Raw genomic sequence first — 20540 nt, 5'->3', positions numbered from 1 at the left:
CAGCGGGACCTGGGAGCTCTGCATGTGGGTCCCCGCTCGGCTTCCTCCTGGAGCTGGCAGAAGCACACCCCACCACGTCTGCCCCCTCACGCTGCAGTCCCACAGGCAGTCTGCAGCCTGCGCAGACCTCAGCCCGCTGCATCTGGGACACTTTTGCTACCTGGAGGTCCGGCTGTGCACAAAGTCCTGCCGGGCCCGTGCACAGGCTGCAGAAGCTCAGCTCCCCTGCGCCCTGCGTTTATTTGCCTTTCCAGCTGATGAAACCATGCACTTTGGGGGGGGGGGGGGATTGTTTGCAGAGCCAAAGCCACTTCACCGAGCATCAGCCTGACCACGGCGAGGCTGCCCTGCTGCTGCCGGCAGCTCGGCTGGCTCCGCGGCCGGCCCAGCTCTGCAGGCACCGTGCCTCAGTTTCCCCACCTGCCCTTCGGATATCTCTGGCCACGGCCCTGCAGATCAGCTCCCCGTGGTCGGAGGCTCGGGGAACGTGGCGTTATTTCTGCTGTGCGGACGAGCTGTGGCTCAGCCCAGTGGCTGCCCCAGTTCGGGGTACTGGAGGCTCCACTTCCATGGTGCCAAGCGCCCCCCACAGCACCCCTTGCTCTCCTTCAGCCCCTGCTATGGGCAGAGCCGGACCCGGGGGCTCGCCCCCGATGTGGAGCACAGAAAATCCCCTTCCCCAAACCACAGCCGGTGGTGCTGGGGGGCTGCCTCCGCGCCCCCCACCCCCCCCCACCCCGGCCGGCACCGCGCTGCGGGGCGCTGCTTGCGGCAGCCGGGGAGGGAAGGGGGAGCTGCGGGCGGGGCTGGGCGGGGGGGGGCACGGCCGGGACACAAAGGCCGGGGGCTGCTCCGGGGCGGGCCGATGCGCGGGGCTCCCGGCTCCAGGCTCCTCCTCTGCCGCCGCCGCCGCCGCCGCGCCGGGGATGCTGCGGCCGGGAGCGCACCGGGAGCCCCGCGGAGCGCAGCGCCGCGCCCGGCACCCAGCGGGCACCCGAGGTGGGCGAACCCCGCGGCTTGGGGGGCGAAAGGGGGGACAGGGGAGGAAGGGGACAGCTCCGGGGGTGGCCTCTCGGGCTGCTCCGTGGCGGCCGGGGGCGCGGAAGGGAGCGCAGCGCCTCGCCGGGGAGGTACCGGGCACCGGGAGGGGGTACCCGGGGCGCAGCCGGTCCCGGGGTGCTCAGCACGGCGCTGGGCACCGCCTGGAGCCGCCGGTGGCACCGCTCTGGGCTTGGGCACCCGGTGCGGGGAGGGCTGCCCACGGCCCGGGGGGGGTGAGGACGGGAGCCCCCCGGCCCGGAGGTGCCCCCGGAGCATCCCAAAGCGAGCGCGGCCCCGGCTGCGCGGCCCCGTGGGGAGCGGGGCCCTCAAGGGCTCGGCTCTGCCCCTTCGCTCCCCGCCAAGTCTGGGAAACTTCTTCTGGAGGCGGCGGGGAAATTCCGCGCCTTCAGCGCCCGGCTTGGGGCTGCTGCTGCTTGCACAGAGCCCGAAGCCCCCGGGGAGGGAAGGGAAGGAGCGGGTGCCTTTGGGGTGCTGCTGGCACCCAGCCGTCCCCGGGAAAGGGGCTGCGTGCCCGTGTCAGCAATTATCCGCCGGTGGTGCCCGGGCGCGTGGGACAGGATGGGCAGCGAGCGGGTGGGCGGCGTGGGTGGGAGAGGGTTGGCAAGGCTGGGGGCTGGGGGTGGGGGGCACCTCTGGGTGCAAGCCCCGAGCGTGTCGGGGTGCTGGCGCGGCTGCGTGTGAGCGTGCGGCTGGGTACCGCTCCGCTGGACGTGTTTCAGCCGTTCCTTGTGCGCACAGATGCGTGGCCGGGCTGGTTCTCGTGTCAGCGCCTTCCTCGGCGCGGGTGTGCGGGATGCGTGCCTGGCCGTGCACACACGGAAACACACCGGGGGAGGTCAGGGCTGCCCGCAGGACGCACAGCCCTCGGATCCTGGAAAGCCGGGGATTAACCTCAGCCTCTGAAAGCAGTGCTCCAGCGGGGCTGTGGCTGTGGCAGGACTCAGCTCCGGGCTGTCACTGCTCACCGCTCCGCACGGCTGCCGGCAGATCCGCAGAGCCCGGCAGTGGCTGTCTCCCGTCCCAGCACAGCTTGGCACGGCACGGCATGGCACGGTTCAGGAGTTTTTGGCCACGGGTGCAGCTTCCCAGCGGGGTCCAACACGCGCAGCTTGGCCCAGGCTGGTGGAGGAGCCCCCGACAGCTCCCACCCGGCCCCACCAAGCACGGCCGTGCCCACACACCCCAGTCCCAGCTGCATCACTGCTACGAGCCCCTTTTCCCCTGGGTGTTCGCAGTTGATCTCCTGTCGTCCCCTTCTGCCAACACCCCCAGCGCTGGTGTCAGCCCCTTCCAGCTGTGCCATGCCCTGGGCACCTTCTCTCCTGAGGCTGCCGGAGCACCCCGGTGCCAGGAGTTCCTCTTTGCAGTGCTCACAAGTGAGCCGAGGCCTGTGCACCCCTCAGGGTGCTCGCAGCGACGGGAGCAGCACCCGGCCCATCTCCCTGAGCAGCTCCCGCGCCTGGCCGCATTCCTCCGGAGAGCCCGGAGAGCTTGTTTTCCTCTCCGAAGGCTGCGGCGAGTGCAGTGCAAGCAGGAAAAAGAGTCCTCGCGAGTCTCCGCTATCAGCCCTCCCGATAGCATCGCTCCAGACGCTGATTAACCTCCCTTTGAAATAATTGCCGGGGGAGAGCCTGCCCGGCTGCTCCCCGCCTGGACCCAGCCTCTCACACCGGCCCCGCAGCACCGACCTGCCCGGCTCGCGCCTATCGAGGGCTGGGCTCCTCCGAGGGTTTGCGGAGCCCCCCAGTACCCGTTTTGCAGTATCCCCTGTGCAATTAATCACCAGGGCCGTTAATCAGTGGGACAACGGCTTATAAGCGCGAAATCATCAGAGTGGGGGCAATAAATGGCAGCTGCAAGAGTGCACTCGGGAGAAAAACCGTGTGCTGGGGGGGGTTGGCAGCCCCTGCCGTGCCCCCAGCTGTGTCCGTGCCCCTCCCGCTCCCCGGTGACCCCCTCCTCCTGGCACCGTGGGCTGCTAAATTGGTCCCGAGTCGTTCCTTGCCACCCACCCCTTAGTCACTCTTCCCTGGCAGGCAGCGCTGCGGAGCGGTGGGAGGCAAACGAATGCGAGACTCGGGCAGGGAAAGGAGGTTTCAAGCAAAGCCGTGCGGGTGCAGGGACTTCCAGGGCAGGCGTCCCGTGCTGAGGGTGCAGGGGACAGACCCCGGTGGGGGTCACATCGGGCGCACGAGGAAGGAAAAGGGGGAGCCCAGCCCGTGCAGGTGCGGGGCAGAGGCAGGGATGCTGCCCCAGCCAGCCGCTGCTGCTCTCCCGTCCCGTGCCTCTCTCTGATGATATTGTTAGCCCTAAATCGTCGTTCTCCCCTCTTTGGAAGCCTTTCTCTTGCCACGGGCAGGTACAGTCCCGCTCAGCGCCCGCTCAGGTGAGGCATCCGCGGCACGCGGCGAGGTGGGCAGCTCTCAGCGCCACCGGGAGCAGAACCCAGCCGAGAGCTGGATCGCGTTCCCACCTTCCTCGAGACCATTCAGAAACCCGTCCCCGCCTGCGGCAGCGAGAGCCCAGCTCCAGGCACGCTCCGCAGGACGTTCGGTCACCCCCAGACACCCCGCGGTGCGAGGAGCTGCGTGGCCAAGTGTGAAGTGATAGTAGCACTGCTCCAAGCTGCTGCTACCGCCGCTTCCCAACCTCCTGAGCACCGTGTGTGCTTATAAATATTTTTCCTGGAGGTGGCCAAGCCTCTCCTTGCCTGATTTACCTCCCGGTGCGTGCTCACGGGGCTGCCCTGGGTGCGTGGTGGGCTGGCAGCAGCTGCAGCAGGGCGCACGGAGCGGGGCACGGCGAGCAGCGGTGCGGCAGGAGTGGGCAGGACCTGCGTGGATGGTTGCCATTAGGGATTAGTTAAAAATAGCAGGGAATGCACAAAGATTTGGCACGTGGGTCACCGAGGCTTTCCTGCACGGATTGTTCGCCGGCGGTGGGTTTTTGCGCGCGCTGACGTTAAGAGAAGCCCCCCCTCGGGCACGGTGCTCAGCGGGCTGGTGCTGGGGAGTGCCGGACGTGCGGACGCGTGGCCACTGCCTGGTTTTGGAGAGCAAAATCCAGGGCGGGGGGCACCCCGTGGCACTAGTAGGGCTGGGATTACACCAGAGCTGTGGCAGCGAGCCCCATCCCTGCTCCGCTGTGCAGCTGGGGGGGGGGGGCCTCAGGGCAGCAGCAGCGCCGTGGTTCGGACCTTCCTCTTCCTCTTCCTCACACGCCGAGTTCTCCTCCTGGGCTGGACGGGGATCTCGTTCACCTCCTCAGGCCTCCGAGCAAGCCGGCTCCTTCCAGCAGAGGGTAGCAATGCGTGTGCCTGCTCCCCTCCTTGCAAAAGGGGCTTCCTAATTATTTATCCTCCCCTGCTGAACCTCTCGCCCTGGACAAGTGGAGTTCCTCTCCCCCACCGCTGTTTTCTAAGGCGTTTATTGAGTTTTCCTACATGCAGAAGGGATAAACGTGGCCACTGGCCATATTGCACAAGCAAAGAAAAGGATGTCAGAGGTTGGAGCTCAGAAGTTGGAAGGAGCGTTTCGGTTTTTAATCGCCTTTTAGCGAGACTCCAGTGGTAACGGCAGCAAAAGCCAGAACCGCGCCAACAGAGAAACTGCCCTGAAATGCCAGCACCTGTGTTTATTTTTTTAAACAATTAAACGACATCTCCATAAACCAGTTATGGGCGATCTCGTTTAAAGGTTAATTGAGTATTCCTCGCAACTTTGAAGCGCATTTCTCTTTGGAGAGACTCGCTCCGTTTGGCAGCCAGGCATTAAAGGGGTGGTGTTCACAATGGGCCAAGGCTGAAAAAAAGAGGAGGAGGGAAATAGGAAGCGAGAACTGAATTTGCCTTTTTGTTTTCTTCCCCCTTCTGTGGTTGCTGCGCTGAAGCCTGGCTGAGCAGAGCAGGGCTGAGGACTTGTAACACTCTGGAGAGCAAGAGAAGGAGGTGAGGGAGGAGGAGAAGGCAGCGGCAGCACAGCAGATGCTTTGCACGGCAGGGACCGAGCCTGGCTTTTCATCAACAGGCAGAAGTTGCCTTTTCTCAGCTCCCTCTTGGCTGAGCATCACGCAGGGTACAAAAATACCCGGCATTTAGGCACATCACAGCACAACTGGTACCTCAAACAGGGAAGGACAGCGCCGAAATATTGCGTGGCTCCCTTCTGGAGCTCGGGCGCTGTGAAGCCGGGCACGGACCTGACCCGGAGAGGTTCAGCTCGGTGGCAGATCTCAATCGAGGTCCTACCTCGAGGCCAGGAGCAACGAGGGCCGTGCTCCTGGCTGCTTCTCAGCCGCCTGGGAGAGGGGGGGAGGCAGTAAGAGGCGAGAAGATTGCCAGCGGAGCCCCGTCTCCATGGCAGCCCGCAGCTCCACTTCTAAATTTTCCCCTGTGCACGGAGAGGATGCTTCTCCTCCGTGTGCTCCGGGGGGGCTGCGGCAGAAAGAGCCTCACTTGGGGTGTTTTCTGGCAGCCGGGGAGGGACTGGCTCGTGGAAGAAACCTGTGGCATCACCACCTTGTCATCACCTGGGGGGAACAGGCTCCCCATCCCTCGTTACTGCCCTATCCATAATTCGGGGACAGAGGGAGGGACGTGCAAAGCCCGTGGAAGCAGAAAGCTGGGAGGAGAAGTATCTAGGGCACATCTCGAGTTACGTGAAGTTCTTGCTATTTTGGGCTGGACCCTTTGCATCGACTAGACCCCGACGAAAGCACGTGGGAGATGTATAGGGCACCGGGGTCTGCAGCCCCTCGACGAGCTCGGGCATCCCGCAGGCATTAGGGGACGGTGCCTGCAGCTCCCAGCCCCGCTCGGAGGCACCTGCACGATGCACGGAGCCACTGAAGCTGCCTCGGGCACGCCAGCCCCTCACAACCATCCTTTTTGGCTGCCCCCCCACCCCCCCCCCAAATCTTCACACCCTGGCAGATTGTGTTTTACAGGGTCGGAAATAGATGCGCGAGAAGGGGCCTCGCAGATCCCAAGTGAAAGCCGGGCTCAGCTGTCACCCACCCCGGCACCAGCTGCCAGCCCCAGACGGTTCCCAAAATAAGCAGCACCGTGGCGGGGAGGCGAGGGCCCCCCCTCCCCGAGGCACGGAGCGGCCGCTTCCCACCTGCCAGCCTGGCGGGGACGGGCGGCGAGGGATGCGATCGCCTGCACGGTCCTCCCGGGACTGCGAGCTCCCGGGGACGCAAAAACCCTTCCCAAAAAGTTGCCCCGTTAGCAGAAGGGTGCTGCCAGGAGCCTCGGTGCGGAGCTGGTCCTGTCGCGGGCAGGGTGCTGATCCCCGGGCTGCAGGAGGTGGCCGTGCCCAGGTGTGCCCCAGCGAGCAGCAAACCTGCAGGAGACAACCCCCCGAGCTTTTCCGAGTTTCCAATTAGCAGGGCTTTAATTGCAGTATTAGTTGCTCATTAATGGGAAAAGCCAGATGCTCTGAAGTAAGCTGAAAAGATCTTTCTCCCCAGCCCGGGAATATTTAACCACGTCTCGTACAAGTGTTCCCTTTGTACCGGGAGCATGACTGAGCTGACTTGCGTGGGTGCTGCTGAATCACTGACGGGTGCCGAAATCTGCGCGAGGCTGCTGGCAGGAGCGGGATGGAGCCGCGAGGAGCTCCGGGTAGCTCCGGGGCCACAGGTGGTTTTCCTTCGCATGGAGGCAGGCGAAGGTTGGGAACTGGTTCCCTGCCATAAGCTCATGTAGAAAGGCAGCGCAGCCCTGAGCTGGAGGGCTCTGGGTTTAACCTAAACCAGGCTGAGAAACGTTCGGGCGCTGGTCTGAGCTGAGGGATGGGGACCTTGGGGCAGACCTGAGGTCACCGGCAGAAATAGGTGGCACAAGGAGCTCAGAGAAGAGCGACAGACCAGCCCCGGGTGGCAAGAGCAGGGCCAGCAGAGGATCAGGATCCTGGAGCGGCATGGGGACGTCCCAATGTCCCAATACCCCGATGTCCTGCTGTCCCCGTGCCCCGATGTCCTGCTGTCCCCGTGCCCTGATGTCCCGATGTCCCCATGCCCCGATGTCCCCATGCCTGGTTTGTCTCACTTCTCAGTCCCTCTCGGGCTAGGGAGGCAGCAAGAATAACGCACCGCTTTTTGCAGCCCGCGTGTTTGCTTGTGCTGTTACTTTGTGCTCGGGCCAACCGTCCGGTAAGCATTTGCTGCGAGGGAAGCACAAGGCTCTGCAGGAATGCGGACACTTGAAGTCGCGGGGCTTTGCTGACTCGCCCCGAATTTCTGCAGGTTGTGCAATCGTCCCCGGGCAGGGCCAGGAGCCTCCCTGCCTGGCCGGGGCTCCCGCTCAGGGAAACGCGGCGGTTTCCCCGCGCAGCGTGAAAGGAAGCTCTGCACAGCGGGCGTTGAGTCAATATCCTCTAAAGCTCGCTCTGCCAATATGATTCATTGTCGATTTGAGAAATTCCTCTTATCCTAGCACTGGTTTCCCCAAACGTAGCTTAAGCCAGGCGCCTACAACCTCACAGCGCCGCTTTGCCCTGCTCACCCACGAAGGCCACTTGTCGGCTCGCCCCAGCTCAGGACCGGGCTCTCCCTCTCCAGATGCCTTGCCCAGATGGGACACGGGTGCATGAAGCTCCTTTGAGCTCTTCTCAAAGCAGATGAAGAGTTCAGCAATGATATTTTGGCTTTCCCAGCAAGGCTGGCAGGAGCAAGTGGTGGGGAATAAGTGACACCCGAGCCGTTCTCCTGCAGGAGCTGGGTGCAAGGAGGCGACGCTTGGTGCTGCTGCTGGGTTTCAAGACGGGTACAGATTCCCTTTTGTTGCTTTTCTCCCCGTTGAGCAATCGAACCTTCACCTCCAGGGCCCGAGCGGGATCCCGGTAAGAGCCCAGCTGCCAGGGGACGCTGGCAGGCACGGCACAGCCTCCGACTGCCGCACTGGCACCGAGCCCACCCAAACCTCTGCCAAACCCTCTGCTGGCTCCTCTAACAAGCCCCAGCCAGGGGGTGTGAATTCTCTCAGTGTTCATTGAAATAACATTAAGTGTGATGGACTCCCGGGCTATTAGAGTGGATGTAACATGTAATTGAGGCTGGTTATTCTTCATCTGGAGTGTCCCCCTCCGCTAATGGCAAATCAGGGCAGAACACATGGTGCGTGCTTTGTGAGCCCCAATTCAATTCACCCGCTGCCTCCGATCAAAATGATCCCAATGAATGTCAGTGAATGAGCGGGGGACAATGAATCGGAGTGAATGAAAGCCTTGTAATGGGGCCCTGCGCCGGCACCGAGCCACAATTGAGCACCGCAAGGACGGCGGCTGCCTGGGCGGCGTTCGAATGCATTCCCATTAGCGCCATTAGGGCGAAGATTACGGGGTGGGGGCAAGGTCGGTGCCGCCGGTGGGGCTCTCCAAACCTCATTGCTTCCATTTCTTTGGAGACTGAACTGAGCAGGGCTGGAGGAGGGCACTGGGAGAGAGGGCTGAGCGGGAGAGCCCGAGCAGAGGAGCAGAGGCAGAGGGATGCTCACACAGCCCGGGGCAGCCCCTCTGTCACCAGCCTGGTGTTCGCCAGCATTGAGGACGCGGGGTCCTGTTTAATCCAGCAAATCCCGGTTTTGATTCCAGATCCCAAACCCGGCTCAGTGGGACTGCTGCTCTCCAAGTTTTGGATTAAGCCGCCTCTTCATAAAATCATTTAGTCAGATGCTCCAGGTAGCACGTGCATGGCTTTTCACCATGGAAATGCCCACATTTTTCCCCTGGGGCCACATTCTTAGCGTCTCAAAGACCCAAATCGTTGAGCGAAACAAGGGCACATCACCTGGCAGCGATCGAGGGAAAGAGGAAGGAGACTGCTCCTGGATCCAGCTCTTGGCAGCTGCTGCTGCTGCTTCTGTGTTATCTGTGCATCTCCCAACAAACACCCAAATGTGTGGGTGCATCTGCACAGAAACGATGAATAATAATGCAAGAGGGAAAAGGAGTAGGCGAGAGGGTGCAGGGGAGAAGGAAGCTCTCCCATACCAGGGGGAGAAGAACAGGATCAGCAGGGAGGGAGTTAGGCTGCAAAGCCCGTAGAGAAAACGAAGGCTCCCACTAAGGTGACCTGGCTGGGGAGAGCAGAGAGAGAGGAACTGCCTGTGAAAACTTCGCGAGGAAAAGGGAAAGGCTTCAAAGAAGCTGTGCTGCGAGGAGATAAGATTAAATTCCTGCAACAAGGGCAGCAACGGGAGAGTTGTTCTCCTGCGCATGATTGCAGGGCAGGCATGATTGGATTTGGGAAGGAATGTGGGACGCCGCTCGTTTTTTCTCCTCTTGCTGAAAAAGCAAGAGTGGGGCCAGCCCCGATCCCCCCTGCCCAGACAGCCTGGACCTGCTTTTGTCAGCAGCCTGTGCCCGGGGGGCTGCGTGGTGCTGTGCTGCCTCCAGCCCCCTGCCCACAGCTGCACGCTTGCACCCAGGGGTGCACAAGGCAGGGCACCCACCGCTGCTGGGGCGCTTGCATCACTCCTGTTTTTGTTTTTCCACCCCCATTTTACACTTTGCAGTATGCCTAACCTCGCTGAACCGTGGGGCTGCTGCCAAGCACGCAACCCCCGCCTTGATATCTCTCTCTCTATGCATATGCATACACACACATGCATATATATATGCTTATACGTATATAACGAGTAGTTTTCGGTCGGCTCAGCAAACCAATCTGGCTCCCTGTAGCATCACACGGTCACTAGATTTGACGCAGGGGAAGCCACAAGCACACAGGGAGGCTGAGCAAGGCAGGGGACAAATTCAGTCCCCCCTGGGAGCACCAGCCCGTGCCCTCTGCTCGCCCGGCACGCTGCTGTGCTCCCAGCCCCGCTGCCTCCAGCACCTTTTGCTTTCTGCTAACGCTGTACGGTTGAATGCCAACTCCTCCACGGCTTTCAAAGTGCTCATTTTTAAATCGAAAGAGGGAAGGAGAAGAAAAAGACGTGCCCGGCCCTCCCAGGCATGCGTAGGAGGGCTGGGATTGATTGAAACGCCTCCTGCCAAGAGACTGGAAAGTCCCAGCTCTCCCTCCCCAGCGTTTCTCCCATCTTCTGCAGGCACCCAAAAAAAAAAAAAAAAAAAAAAATATTAAAAAAATCAAGGCGGCAGCAGCCCAAGGGACACCCACAAGGTGCTCAGGAGCTGCGGACCTGCTCCGTAGGGCACCAAAGCTCCCCGACACCTCTGCCATCGGTGTGCGTGAATAGACCGCTGCCTTCCCCTCGCTGGCTCACACATGTTGAACGCTGTCTCCGAGATGCCACAGCGAGAGCTGGCAGCTTTTGTGCTGTGACACTGCCTTTTTTCTTCGGCAGGCAGATACACACAGGTGCCGTGTCGGGAACACGCCGGCGGAGCAGCCTTCTGTGCCAATTATCCTGTTCCCTGCAGCGCTTCCTCCCCCCTCCGCGCACATTATGCCTCTTACCCTGTAAAAATGAATGAATCCGAAGTCATCGATCACTTTTAACATAGCAGCAGCCAGGCAGCAGCTCAGACCCCGCTCCTCGCTTACTTCTTTAATCTTTCGAAAATGGATTTAGGGATTAAAGCGGATATTCTGTCTTTCTGGGACTTTTGGTTGATACTTAATCAATCTGGGTCCTCAGGGCACGGAGGAAAAGAAAACAAATAAAGCTGAGGGAAGAGCACAGGTTGTAGTTGTCCTGCCCAGGGTGCAGAGGAGCCAGCACAGGATCCCGGCGGAAGGTCAGGACAGGAGGAAACTGGGGGAAACGTGGGAGCAGCTCCCTAGGGCTGTCAGGATGTGGCTGCATGGTACAAGCAGGCAGCACCCAACCCATGCCATTGACCCCATCCTGTGGGTGCTGAGCACCCCGGCGCAGAGCCCAGCAGCATTGAGCAGTTTGCAGGCAGCGGGGAGGTTTCCGATTGTTCACGCTCCCCAAGTGACTCAGCCACCAAACAATTCCCCTTTTCTCTCCCGGCTTCCTATGCAACCTGGATTTAGCTCACTTTGATTGTGCTCTAATTTCTGCCTACCAGCAGCTCATCCCCCTTCTCCCCACCTCACCCTTTAATTACCCAGCTGGAAGGTGCATCTCCATTATCTTCCTGACACGGGGAGCCAAGCACTGCACAGGCCACCAGGAGCTGGGATTTTTTCTCTCCCCCCGCTAACAAAGAGAATTAATGCAGAGCCCTGCATACCTCCGAACCGTAATCACAGCGCTCAGCACACACACACAACGCCTCTCGCCGTCTTAAGTGCTGCACTGGCATTAAGCGTAATTAAGCCTCACAGCATCCCTTTTCAGGCAGGTTAAGAGGAGCACTGGAAATTGGAGAGAAATCCGGGAGCCAGAGGCTGCTGCAGGAGTGGCGCTGAGCGTGGCTGTCGGGAGACCAGATCCATCCTGCAGGGCACAAGCGAGTGTTGAAATCGGGGCCTAACAGGCACCGAAGATCTCTCTAAATCCTTATTTTCAGAGCTTGCCATGCAGCCCCATGAGGCTCCTCGTGTGCCCCTGCACCTGGCAGCCCCCTTCCAGCACCCAGGCATGGGGCAGGAGGCACCCAGCCGTGCCGTGGTGGGTGCCAGCCAGCCTCGGGGAGGCAGAGAGGCTTCTGGAGCTGTCCCCATGTGCTGGGGAAAGCCTTGCTCCTCCCTTAGCCCTACTGTGAGCATCCCTATCCCTTTGCACACACCCAAGGAGCACACATGCCCGTTGCACAAGCCCTTCCAGCTGCCCGTGCCAGCTTGCACCCGAACACGCATGCACTCGCGTCGGCACCAATCCAGCTCGGCCCATGGGTGCAGGATTGGCCTGGGGGTGCAGAATCCCACCCGTCTTCCCCCCCCCCCCCGCCTTGCTCACCCCTCTCTTTACCCCCGCAGGACCTCAGCTCCGGGGCGCAGCGAGATCTTTGCTATGATTGCAGCAGCGGCCGGCTCTGCCTGCCGCCTGGACGCCCCCCCAGCGCGCCGCCCCGCCGGGCCCCGCTCCCCCCGCCGCGTGCCCCCCGCCCGGGAGCAGCATGGGCAGCGTCAGTAGCCTCATCTCCGGCCACAGCTTCCACAGCAAGCACTGCCGAGCCTCCCAGTACAAGCTCCGCAAGTCGTCCCACCTGAAGAAGCTCAACAGGTACTCGGACGGGCTGCTCCGCTTCGGCTTCTCGCAGGACTCCAGCCACAAATCCGGCTCCAAAAGCAGCAAGAATGAGGACTTCTTTTACATCAAGGTCAGCCAGAAGGCGCACGGCTCCCACCGCCCGGACTACACCTCGCTCGCCGGCGGGGAGCTGGGCGGCCAAGCCGGCACCAGCGGCGTGGACTTCGGGACGCCCACGCCGCAGAAGCTGATGCCCTTCCCCGGTCAGCTGGACGTGGTCAGTAGGGGACAGGGTGCCCCAGATGTGTGGGTCCCTGCCCCATGGTGGCAGCAATTACGGGGTGGGGAAGTGTGTGGGGCTGGTTGCTGATGGGTTTTATCACAAGGCTGCAGCTGGGGGGGTTTCTGTGCTTTGGGGGGAGGCAGAAGGGATGAGGGAAAGATGCTTACGTGGTGTGGGTTTGTGCTGACGGGATCTGCTCTTCCCACAGGGCGCAGAGAAGCCCGCTGCGCGACCCACCGCCTTCAAGCCGGTGCTGCCCCGCTCCGGCGCCATCCTCCACTCCTCCCCGGAGAACGGGGGGCACCTTCCCCAGCAGCTGCACCCCCCGGACAAAGGCAAGGAGCAAGAGCTGAAGCCGGTGCCGTGCTCGGGGGGGCTGTCCGACTCGGGCAGGAACTCCATGTCCAGCCTCCCGACGCACAGCACCAGCAGCAGCTACCAGCTCGACCCCCTCGTCGCCCCCCTGGGGCCCATCAGCCGTTTCGGGGGCTCGGCGCACAACATCATGCAGTGCGCCGTCATCCAGGACAGCAACATGATGAGCCTCAAGGCCATGTCCTTCTCTGACGGGGGCAACAAGATCATCAACCCCAGCAAAGCCCCCCACCACCACGCCGCCGAGAAGACCACTTGCATCCGATCGCCCATCTCCACGGACGAGTCCACCATCCAGGAGCTGGAGCAGAAGCTTCTGGAGAGGGAGGGAGAGCTGCAGGAGCTGCAGCTGAGCTTCGAGGAGAAGGAAATCAGCTCCTGCCAGGCCTACGAGGAGAAGCAGCGGCGCTGCAAGGAGGAGCTGGAGGGCCTCAAGCAGAAATGCAACAGCAAGCTCAAGCAAACCTCGCAGAAAACCCAGCGGACGCAGCAGGTCCTCCACCTCCAGGTGTTCCAGCTGCAGCAGGAGAAGAAGCAGCTCCGGGAGGAGCTGGAGAACCTGATGAAAGAGCAAAACCTGCTGGAGACCAAGCTGAGGTCCTACGAGAAGGAGAAGACCAGCTTCGCCCCGGCGCTGGAGGAGACTCAATGGGAGGTAAGTGGCAGTGGGACAGGGCCGAAAGCAGAGGCTGCACGGGGGAGGAGATGGCTCCAGCACCGGCAGCAAACCAGCAGCTCTTCCCCATTTTATACCCACACCTTTAGCAGCACGGGGGGGCTGAGCAGTGCGGGGGGGGCATGCACCCAGCCCATGCACCCTCCATACCCAGGAGGTAGATATTTAAGCCAAGGGGAGCCCCAGTCTGTCACCTGGCGGCTCTAAGCTGTGGCTCACTGACCCTTTAACCCCTCAGCACTTCACATCGTATGAGGAAAAAACTTCCACATTAAATAATAATTAAATAATATTAAAATAATATTTAAAATAATTTAAATTATTTAAATTTAAAATTATTTAAATAATTTTAAAAAATAATGTTTAAAATAATATTAAAATAATTAAATAATAAACTCAGTCATTAAAATAACTCAGTGCTTCCAACCTCCAGCGCAGGGACTTCCAGGCTGCCTGCCCCAAGGGAGCAGTAAGGGGCTGCCTTCCCATGGAGTCTTGGCCTTGCTGTGGTCATTTATTGAAAAGCAGTAAAACCTCTCACCCCATGCCAAAGCTTAATTGTCTTACTGATTGGGTGTCGCTGAGCAAAGACTGTTAAACAGCTGAAAAGTCAGATCACCCATTGAATAAAATTCACCAATACACGTTCCCTGTGACTGCGCAGGGAGGCGTGCAGCTCTTGCCCGCTGTGCTTCGAGGAGCTTGGTGTTCTCCTTGGCTCCCTTTCAGGCAAGGGTTTACCATACAGCTTGCAAAGACACCACAAGTTATAGGATATGATCACCATCCCCTCCCCGTAAGCCCCGCCGCTGTCCCACCCACAGGGTCCCACCAAGAGTAGCTGATGCTGATACCCAAAAGCCATCCCCGGGATCATCAGTCCCAGCCCTGATGGGGCAGAGGGGGGGAGCTCAGTGGGATTTCCCTGCCCTGCTCCCATGGGTGCCCCAATCCCATGGGGTTCAGCCCCACCGTGGGTGCTCCCCGAGCACCCTAACCCGGGTGCTGCCTCCCTGCCCGCAGGTGTGCCAGAAGTCGGGGGAGATCTCCCTGCTGAAGCAGCAGCTGAAGGAGTCCCAGACTGAGCTCAACACCAAGACCTCCGAGATCCTCAGCCTGAAGGCTCAGCTGAAGGAGGTGAGGGCCAAGATGGACGGGCTGGAGATGAAGACCCAGGACCTGGAGGGCTCCCTGCGCACCAAAGCCATGGAGCTGGAGGTGTGCGAGAACGAGCTCCAGCGCAAGAAGAACGAGTCCGAGCTGCTGAGGGAGAAGGTGAACCTGCTGGAGCAGGAGATCGTGGACCTGCGGACGGAGCTGGCCGTCCTCAAGGAGCAGCTGAACGAGGCCCGGGACGGGGCCAGGCCCTGCCAGGCCATGGCGGACGATGCGCAGGCCCTGCAGGGAGAGGTGGAGAGGCTGAGGGCCGAGCTGAAGGCGGAGCGGGACAACAACGAGCAGATGACCTCCGGCTTCCAGCACGAGCGGCAGACGTGGAAGGAGGAGAAGGAGAAGGTGATTCACTACCAGAAGCAGTTGCAGCAGAGCTACCTGCACATGTACAAGAGGAACCAGAACCTGGAGAAGATGCTCCAGCAGCTCGCTGCAGGGGACGACGGCAAGGAGCCCATCGAGCTGGACATACCCGGCGCCGACGTCCCCTACGAGGACATCATCGCCACCGAGATCTGACCCAGGTCTGCCTTCTCCTCCTTGTACAGTTGAGATGAGCCATGTATTTATTAGCGGAGCTGGCGGCCTGGCCAGCTCCTCTCCCTCCCCGCGTCGCCCCGCGGCGTGCCCGTCGCTGCCTGTCGTGTTGCAGAGGTGAAGAAGCCACTCGTGCCAATGGTGACGTGCCAGCAGCCCCCCTCACCTCCCCCCTGCCCCCCGGTAGGACCGAGAAGCTGGTGATGGGGGCAGGCAGGGCAGCAAACGCTCGGGTAACGGAATGATGCAAAATTCCCAGGACCCCCGTGGTGGCACGGCTCTGGGGACGGGGACATCACCAGCTTCAAGAGGAGAAAGCCCCCAGCACATCGCTGCCACAGCCTGGGGAAAGCACGGAGCTGCTCTTGTGTTATTTCTCTTTTACCAGCTGATGTTGGGCACACCAGGAGCCACGGAGCCAGCCCATGTGCCCCAGCTCAGGCTGGAAGCCCCGACCCCCTCCTCCTGTCCTCCAGCTCCTGCAGTGCCTCGGGAAGGACCCTGCACACACACACACACACTGATTTGCACCCATGGACGGGAGCGACCCTCGGTGTGCCCCATGCACAGGGGGAAGCACCAGCTCCCAGAGGGACTCACGGCCGTCAGCTCGCCCGAGGCACCTGCCAAGAGGTGCCCGGTCTCCAGAGGTGCCTCTCGGGAAGCAAAACGCCTTCCAGCTTCAGGGAGCAGAAGGTGGAAGTAGCCAGAAATCAGCAGGGATTTCTATTTTTAAAGAAAATCCAGAGTTAAATGCTTCCCGCCTTCTCTGTATCTTTTTAGAGTTGCAGCAACCAAAAATGCAGATTTTTCCCCCTATTCTCCCATCACAGCAGTCACTCCTGCCCCATGCTGAGCCAGCACCCAGCACCAAGCCCCTTACACCCAACACCCACATCAGCATCACCTCCCACCCATGACCACCGTACCCCTGCACGTCCCTTGTCCCCATATCCTCACCCTAAGCCCCGCAGTCCCTGCTGTGGAGCGCAGGGACCCTCTGGCATGCCCACAACACAGCTCAGTGCCCCTCGCCCTGCTCCAGCCAGCCGGCACACACAACACACAGAAACCAGTCTGTGCCTTCTGTACCACCCCAGCACCCCGGCACGTCCCTGCTGAGCCCAAGCCACGGCTTGCTGGAGAAGAGCAAACCCCAGACTCCAAATCTGGCCCTCGAGATGCAGGGCAGGGATGGCCACCGCGTTGGGATGGCCACCGCATCGGGACGGCCACCCTGTGCCCAGTTTAGGAGAGCCAAAAGAGCAGGGGACAAGGGATGGCTCCCAGTGCCTAATGCACCGGCTCCGCACCCAGCCCCTCTCCAGCTGGGATTTTCTGCATCACCCAAGCCATATCCTTGCCCCGAGCGGGTCTGTCCCCCCCGCACACCCCGCGTCCGAGCCGGAGCCCCTCTCCCACGAGCTTTTTCCGTGCCAAACGCGCAGGCGGGAGCGGAGAGCCCTGCCCAGCCTCCCAGCCCCGTTCCTGCCCGTCCCCGTCCCCGTCACCCCATCCCCGCGTCCTCAGCAGCCAGCGCTGTACGATGTGATCGCCCGGAGGCGTCGCCGTGCTGCCTTTGCACAACGCTGTGTGTGACCGTATGCATCGCAGATGTGTCGCTCCCCGGTGTGAGTAGCGGCTGCCCTGCCCCACGGCCGCAGCCTGTACATATAATTATTTTTCTGCAGGTTTTTCTGTTTTTCTTTTTTTTTTTTTTTTTTTGGATGTTATTTCTGGTGACTGATGTAAACTACTGGTAATTTTATGGTTTTATTTATAAATAAATTTTTTAAAACTTACCTCGTGCTCTCCGAGTGCCTGCTTCGGCGGCGGTCAGAGCGCTTCTGCCGCCGGTGAGCACCCGAATTTCTCCCTGCCCCTCTCCAGGGCACATCACCCCCCGATCAATGCACCATCTATCACGGCAGGCACCACGGTCCCCTTTGGGGACATCCTTCCACCTGGCCCTGCTCCTTTCCAGCCCTGCCAGTGCTTTCCTGCATGGGCAAGCGGCGTTATCTCTGCTTTGCAGCTGGGATAACCCATGCATGGCAAAACAGCGAGCGAGCGCGGGGGTGCTGGAAATGAGGAGATAATCCCCCCACGTGCTGCCGTCCTTGCCCTCCCAGCGCTGCAGACGGGTCGATTTTTGTCCCTCCCCAGCGATGGAGCCAGAGAAAACAATTACAGAGAGATACAGGGAAAACACCTTGGCAAAAGCCGGCACATGTTTTGACTATTTAACACTGTTTTCCCCCAAAACTGGGAGCACAAAACAAGGGGAGCACTCCAACTGCAGACAGCACCACTCGTCCCAACCCACCAGGCTGCTCCCACGGGGCCCGAGCCACGCACGGGCTGCTCCGTGCCCCAAAACCTTGGTCGGTACCAGCCCCAGCCCCGCTTTCCAGGGAAACCTTGGCATCGCCGGCGCTGCCTGGGGCGCGAGGCAGGTTTATTTTTAGAGCCTTTGAAAACTGCCGAGGAGAAAGGAGATAGAAAGCCGTGCGTGCGAGCCCGCTCTTCCCCGAGCGGCACCTTCTGCTGCAAAACACCTCCGGGTGCCGCCAGCTCAGCCGGGCTTATCCCGTGTTTGGGTTTAGGGCAGCAGCAGGGAGGAGCCCCCGGGCCGGCTGCTGTCCCATCTCGTCCCAAGTTATCCCAGGGAACGTCCCCAGCCCACGGAGGACACAACAACAGGGCAGCACAGCGGGGACTTAACGGGGCCACCTTTGTCCCAAAGCAGTGCTGTGTCCCCGCTGTGGTGACAGCCCAGCAGCCAGGGCAGGGAGAGGGGAAATGGGAGAGAGATGGAGGGAGCGGAGATCTCAAACGTCCAGGGCAGCCCTAAGGAAGCTGCTGGTGAGAAAAAAGCTGTGCCAACCCCGCAGGAGGGCTGGGAGCATCCCCTGCCTCAGGTGGCAGCAGGAGCAGGGCAGCGGCACCCACCAGGACCCCGAGGGGTTGTGTTAGGGTGCTGTGGGACTGCAGGGAGAGCCAAATAGCAGAAAGAGCCACGGCCAGGACACCGCTGTTGCTGCACGCCCAGGAGGAGTGCAGGAAGGAGCACAAAGCCCCGGTGATATGGGTAAAGCCATTTCCCAACCCTTTCTGCTGGACATGAGCGGGGCAGCATCGGGGTGTCGAGCACCAAGCACGGGGTGCAGCTGGCTTGGGAGATGGGGGCATAGGGAGAGAAGCACCAATAGCTCCTGCATCGCCCCACAGGCGCTCGGGTTCCCTGCTCTACGTTAGCGCTGCTCCAGCTGCCCCAGCCTAACCATCAACAGAAGGAGTTTGAATTAGCTGTTGAACTAATCAGCGGATGCAAATAAGCTTGGAGACAGAGGAAAGCTGATTTGCATCTTCTCTTAACACCCCGGTGCCACTGCACCAGTTTCTGGCTGGGGGGGGGGGGGGGCCTGAGTCAGTCCCAAAATCTCAGCAGGGACAGGACCAGAGCTGCCTTTGAAAGAGCAATTAAAGCGAGCCACCTTGCGCGGGCAGGGCGATGGAGGGTCGGAGGCAAAGCTGCTTTTGATGTGCAAATAACCTGCAGCAGCTCTCCCCACCAGCCCCTGCCTTGCATCTGCCAGGCGGGCTGAAAACCCGAGGGCCAGGGTGGGGGAAACGCGTCCAATGTTTGCTCTCCTCCCTTCCTGAACCAGACGACAGCTGTCGTGTGCTGCTCGAGCTGTCGTGTGCTTCTCCGAGGGACCCAACTGGCTGAAATCAGGCGGTGAAGGGGGGATAAGACCCCCAGGCAGTCCTCATTAGTCATTACTCAGAAAACAAAACAAAAAAAAAAAAAAAAGAAAAGAAAAACACTGTGTAAACGCACTAGGGCGGCAGCTGTGAGATCAGCACGTCCCATTTAGCACGGTACCTGCTGTCTCCATGCGGTGAAATATTGCTGTTTGCTCAGCACCCGGCTAAGCGCCGTGTCGGGGGATGTGGCCTCACGGCAGAGCGTCCCTCGCCTGCAGACGGCCCAAACCCGGGTTCCCTCTGTGGGGTTTCTAAAGCTCTCACCCCCCGGGGATGTGTTGATCCTAGACCATCACCTCGTGCCCGGGTCTCCTTTGCTGCCTGGCCCTTGGTGGGGCGGGCAGGAGGAGAGCTGGCAGAGAGCATCGCTTTGGGGACGAGCGAAGCTCCAGGGCCGGCCAGGCTGGGGGACACCCCCATTTCTATGCACATTTCTGTGGCTGGTGCCACCAACTGCAGCCCCTCGTCCCCATTTGTCTTGGGGTCAGGGTGCCCAGAGAGGCTTTGCCCACACTCAGACAGGAGCCCGCTGCCGGCTCGCAGAGGGACGCCCCATCCAAATGCCCTTTGGCTTTCCCTTCCCTTTGAGCTGGAGGAAGGGCCACGTTCCCAGCGCCGTGCTAAAATAGCCGAGCTGCAAGCCCCAGCCTGCTCCCGGGGCCTCTGGCTGATGCTAGCTGAAGCTATTTTTGTCCTTCCCCTCTCGCAGGGCCCCGCCACAGGCTCGGGCTGTTCGCTACCTGCAGGACAGGCTGTCGTAAGCCAGGGGACCTGCTGGTGAGCACAGGTCGCAGCGATGCTGTGCCCGCGCTGGCAGCTGCATTTCCTCTAGCACCGGGAGTCGGGAGGAAGACAGAGTCTCCTCTGCCTGGACTCGTGCCTCCAGAGCCAGCTCAGGTGTGCTTGGCCAGGAGCAGCACAACCTGGGTGCTCACCTGCACGAATCTGGGGCAGATCAGAGCTGGACGCTGCCACCAAACGTGCCTCGTTAAACCAGAGTTCGTAGCGGTTCGAACAGCAAACGAACCTGAATTAGCTCCCCCAGGTAGGAGCTGGAGAGCCCCAGCAGGCTGGTTTTGTGTCTGAAAGCACAACCCTCGACCTTACAAAACCAGAACCAGCCCTGATACACGCATGCCCCGTTCAGAAGCTCTGCATTTACAGTCAGTGGCTGGCCAAGAAGCATCACCGCTTCAGCGCTGCTTCCAGCAGGTCTTGTAATTTCTGAAGCACTTCTTGCACTGCTAAATATTTAATAGAAAAAAAAAAAAGCATCATTTCCAGGTGGCGCAGGACCCAAAGCAGCCCTGCCTTGGGAAGTGCAGTAACAGGGCTGGTGCAGGAGCTGCAGGCAGCAGCTGGCTCCGTCCCCTCTCCACTCGCCCAGGCAGGGCAGGCAGTGCCGCTGCGTGGCTGCCGCGCTCCACCGCAGCCTCTCCCAGCGAGCAGAGTGCTCCGGCATGCTGCAGGCAGCGGCTACTTCATCCCCAGCACAGAGCCTCCTTGGCGTTTACATCCAACCCAAACCTCCGTCTGGCCCAAAGGAGCCACGGGCAGGGCAGGCTCGCCCGCGTGGCTGAGCCTTTTGCTTCTCC

At 60.8% G+C, this 20540-nt stretch overlaps 1 protein-coding gene across 1 annotated transcript; it reads left to right on the top strand.

The window, feature by feature from the left end:
* Positions 1-906: 906 nt before the first annotated feature.
* On the top strand, positions 907-16976 carry LZTS1 (leucine zipper tumor suppressor 1). Its single transcript, XM_035562840.2, has 4 exons — positions 907-999; positions 11917-12407; positions 12622-13443; positions 14488-16976. Exons 2-4 carry the CDS (start codon positions 12057-12059, stop codon positions 15154-15156), a joined length of 1842 nt encoding a protein of 613 aa, XP_035418733.1. The 5' UTR covers positions 907-999; positions 11917-12056; the 3' UTR covers positions 15157-16976.
* The last annotated feature ends 3564 nt before the right edge of the window (positions 16977-20540 follow it).

This window comes from Cygnus atratus, chromosome 27 (genome assembly GCF_013377495.2).
Source record: "Cygnus atratus isolate AKBS03 ecotype Queensland, Australia chromosome 27, CAtr_DNAZoo_HiC_assembly, whole genome shotgun sequence".
NCBI classification, from domain to species: domain Eukaryota; kingdom Metazoa; phylum Chordata; class Aves; order Anseriformes; family Anatidae; genus Cygnus; species Cygnus atratus.
This window is presented reverse-complemented; position numbering and strand designations above follow the sequence as displayed.

Excerpts from the sequence above, each read along its gene's own strand:
- LZTS1 (XM_035562840.2), top strand. The coding sequence starts at position 12,057 with ATGGGCAGCGTCAGTAGCCTCATCTCCGGCCACAGCTTCCACAGCAAG. Across the intron at positions 12,408-12,621 it reads TCCCCGGTCAGCTGGACGTG|GGCGCAGAGAAGCCCGCTGC; the intron begins GTCAGTAGGGGA and ends CTCTTCCCACAG. Across the intron at positions 13,444-14,487 it reads TGGAGGAGACTCAATGGGAG|GTGTGCCAGAAGTCGGGGGA; the intron begins GTAAGTGGCAGT and ends CCCTGCCCGCAG.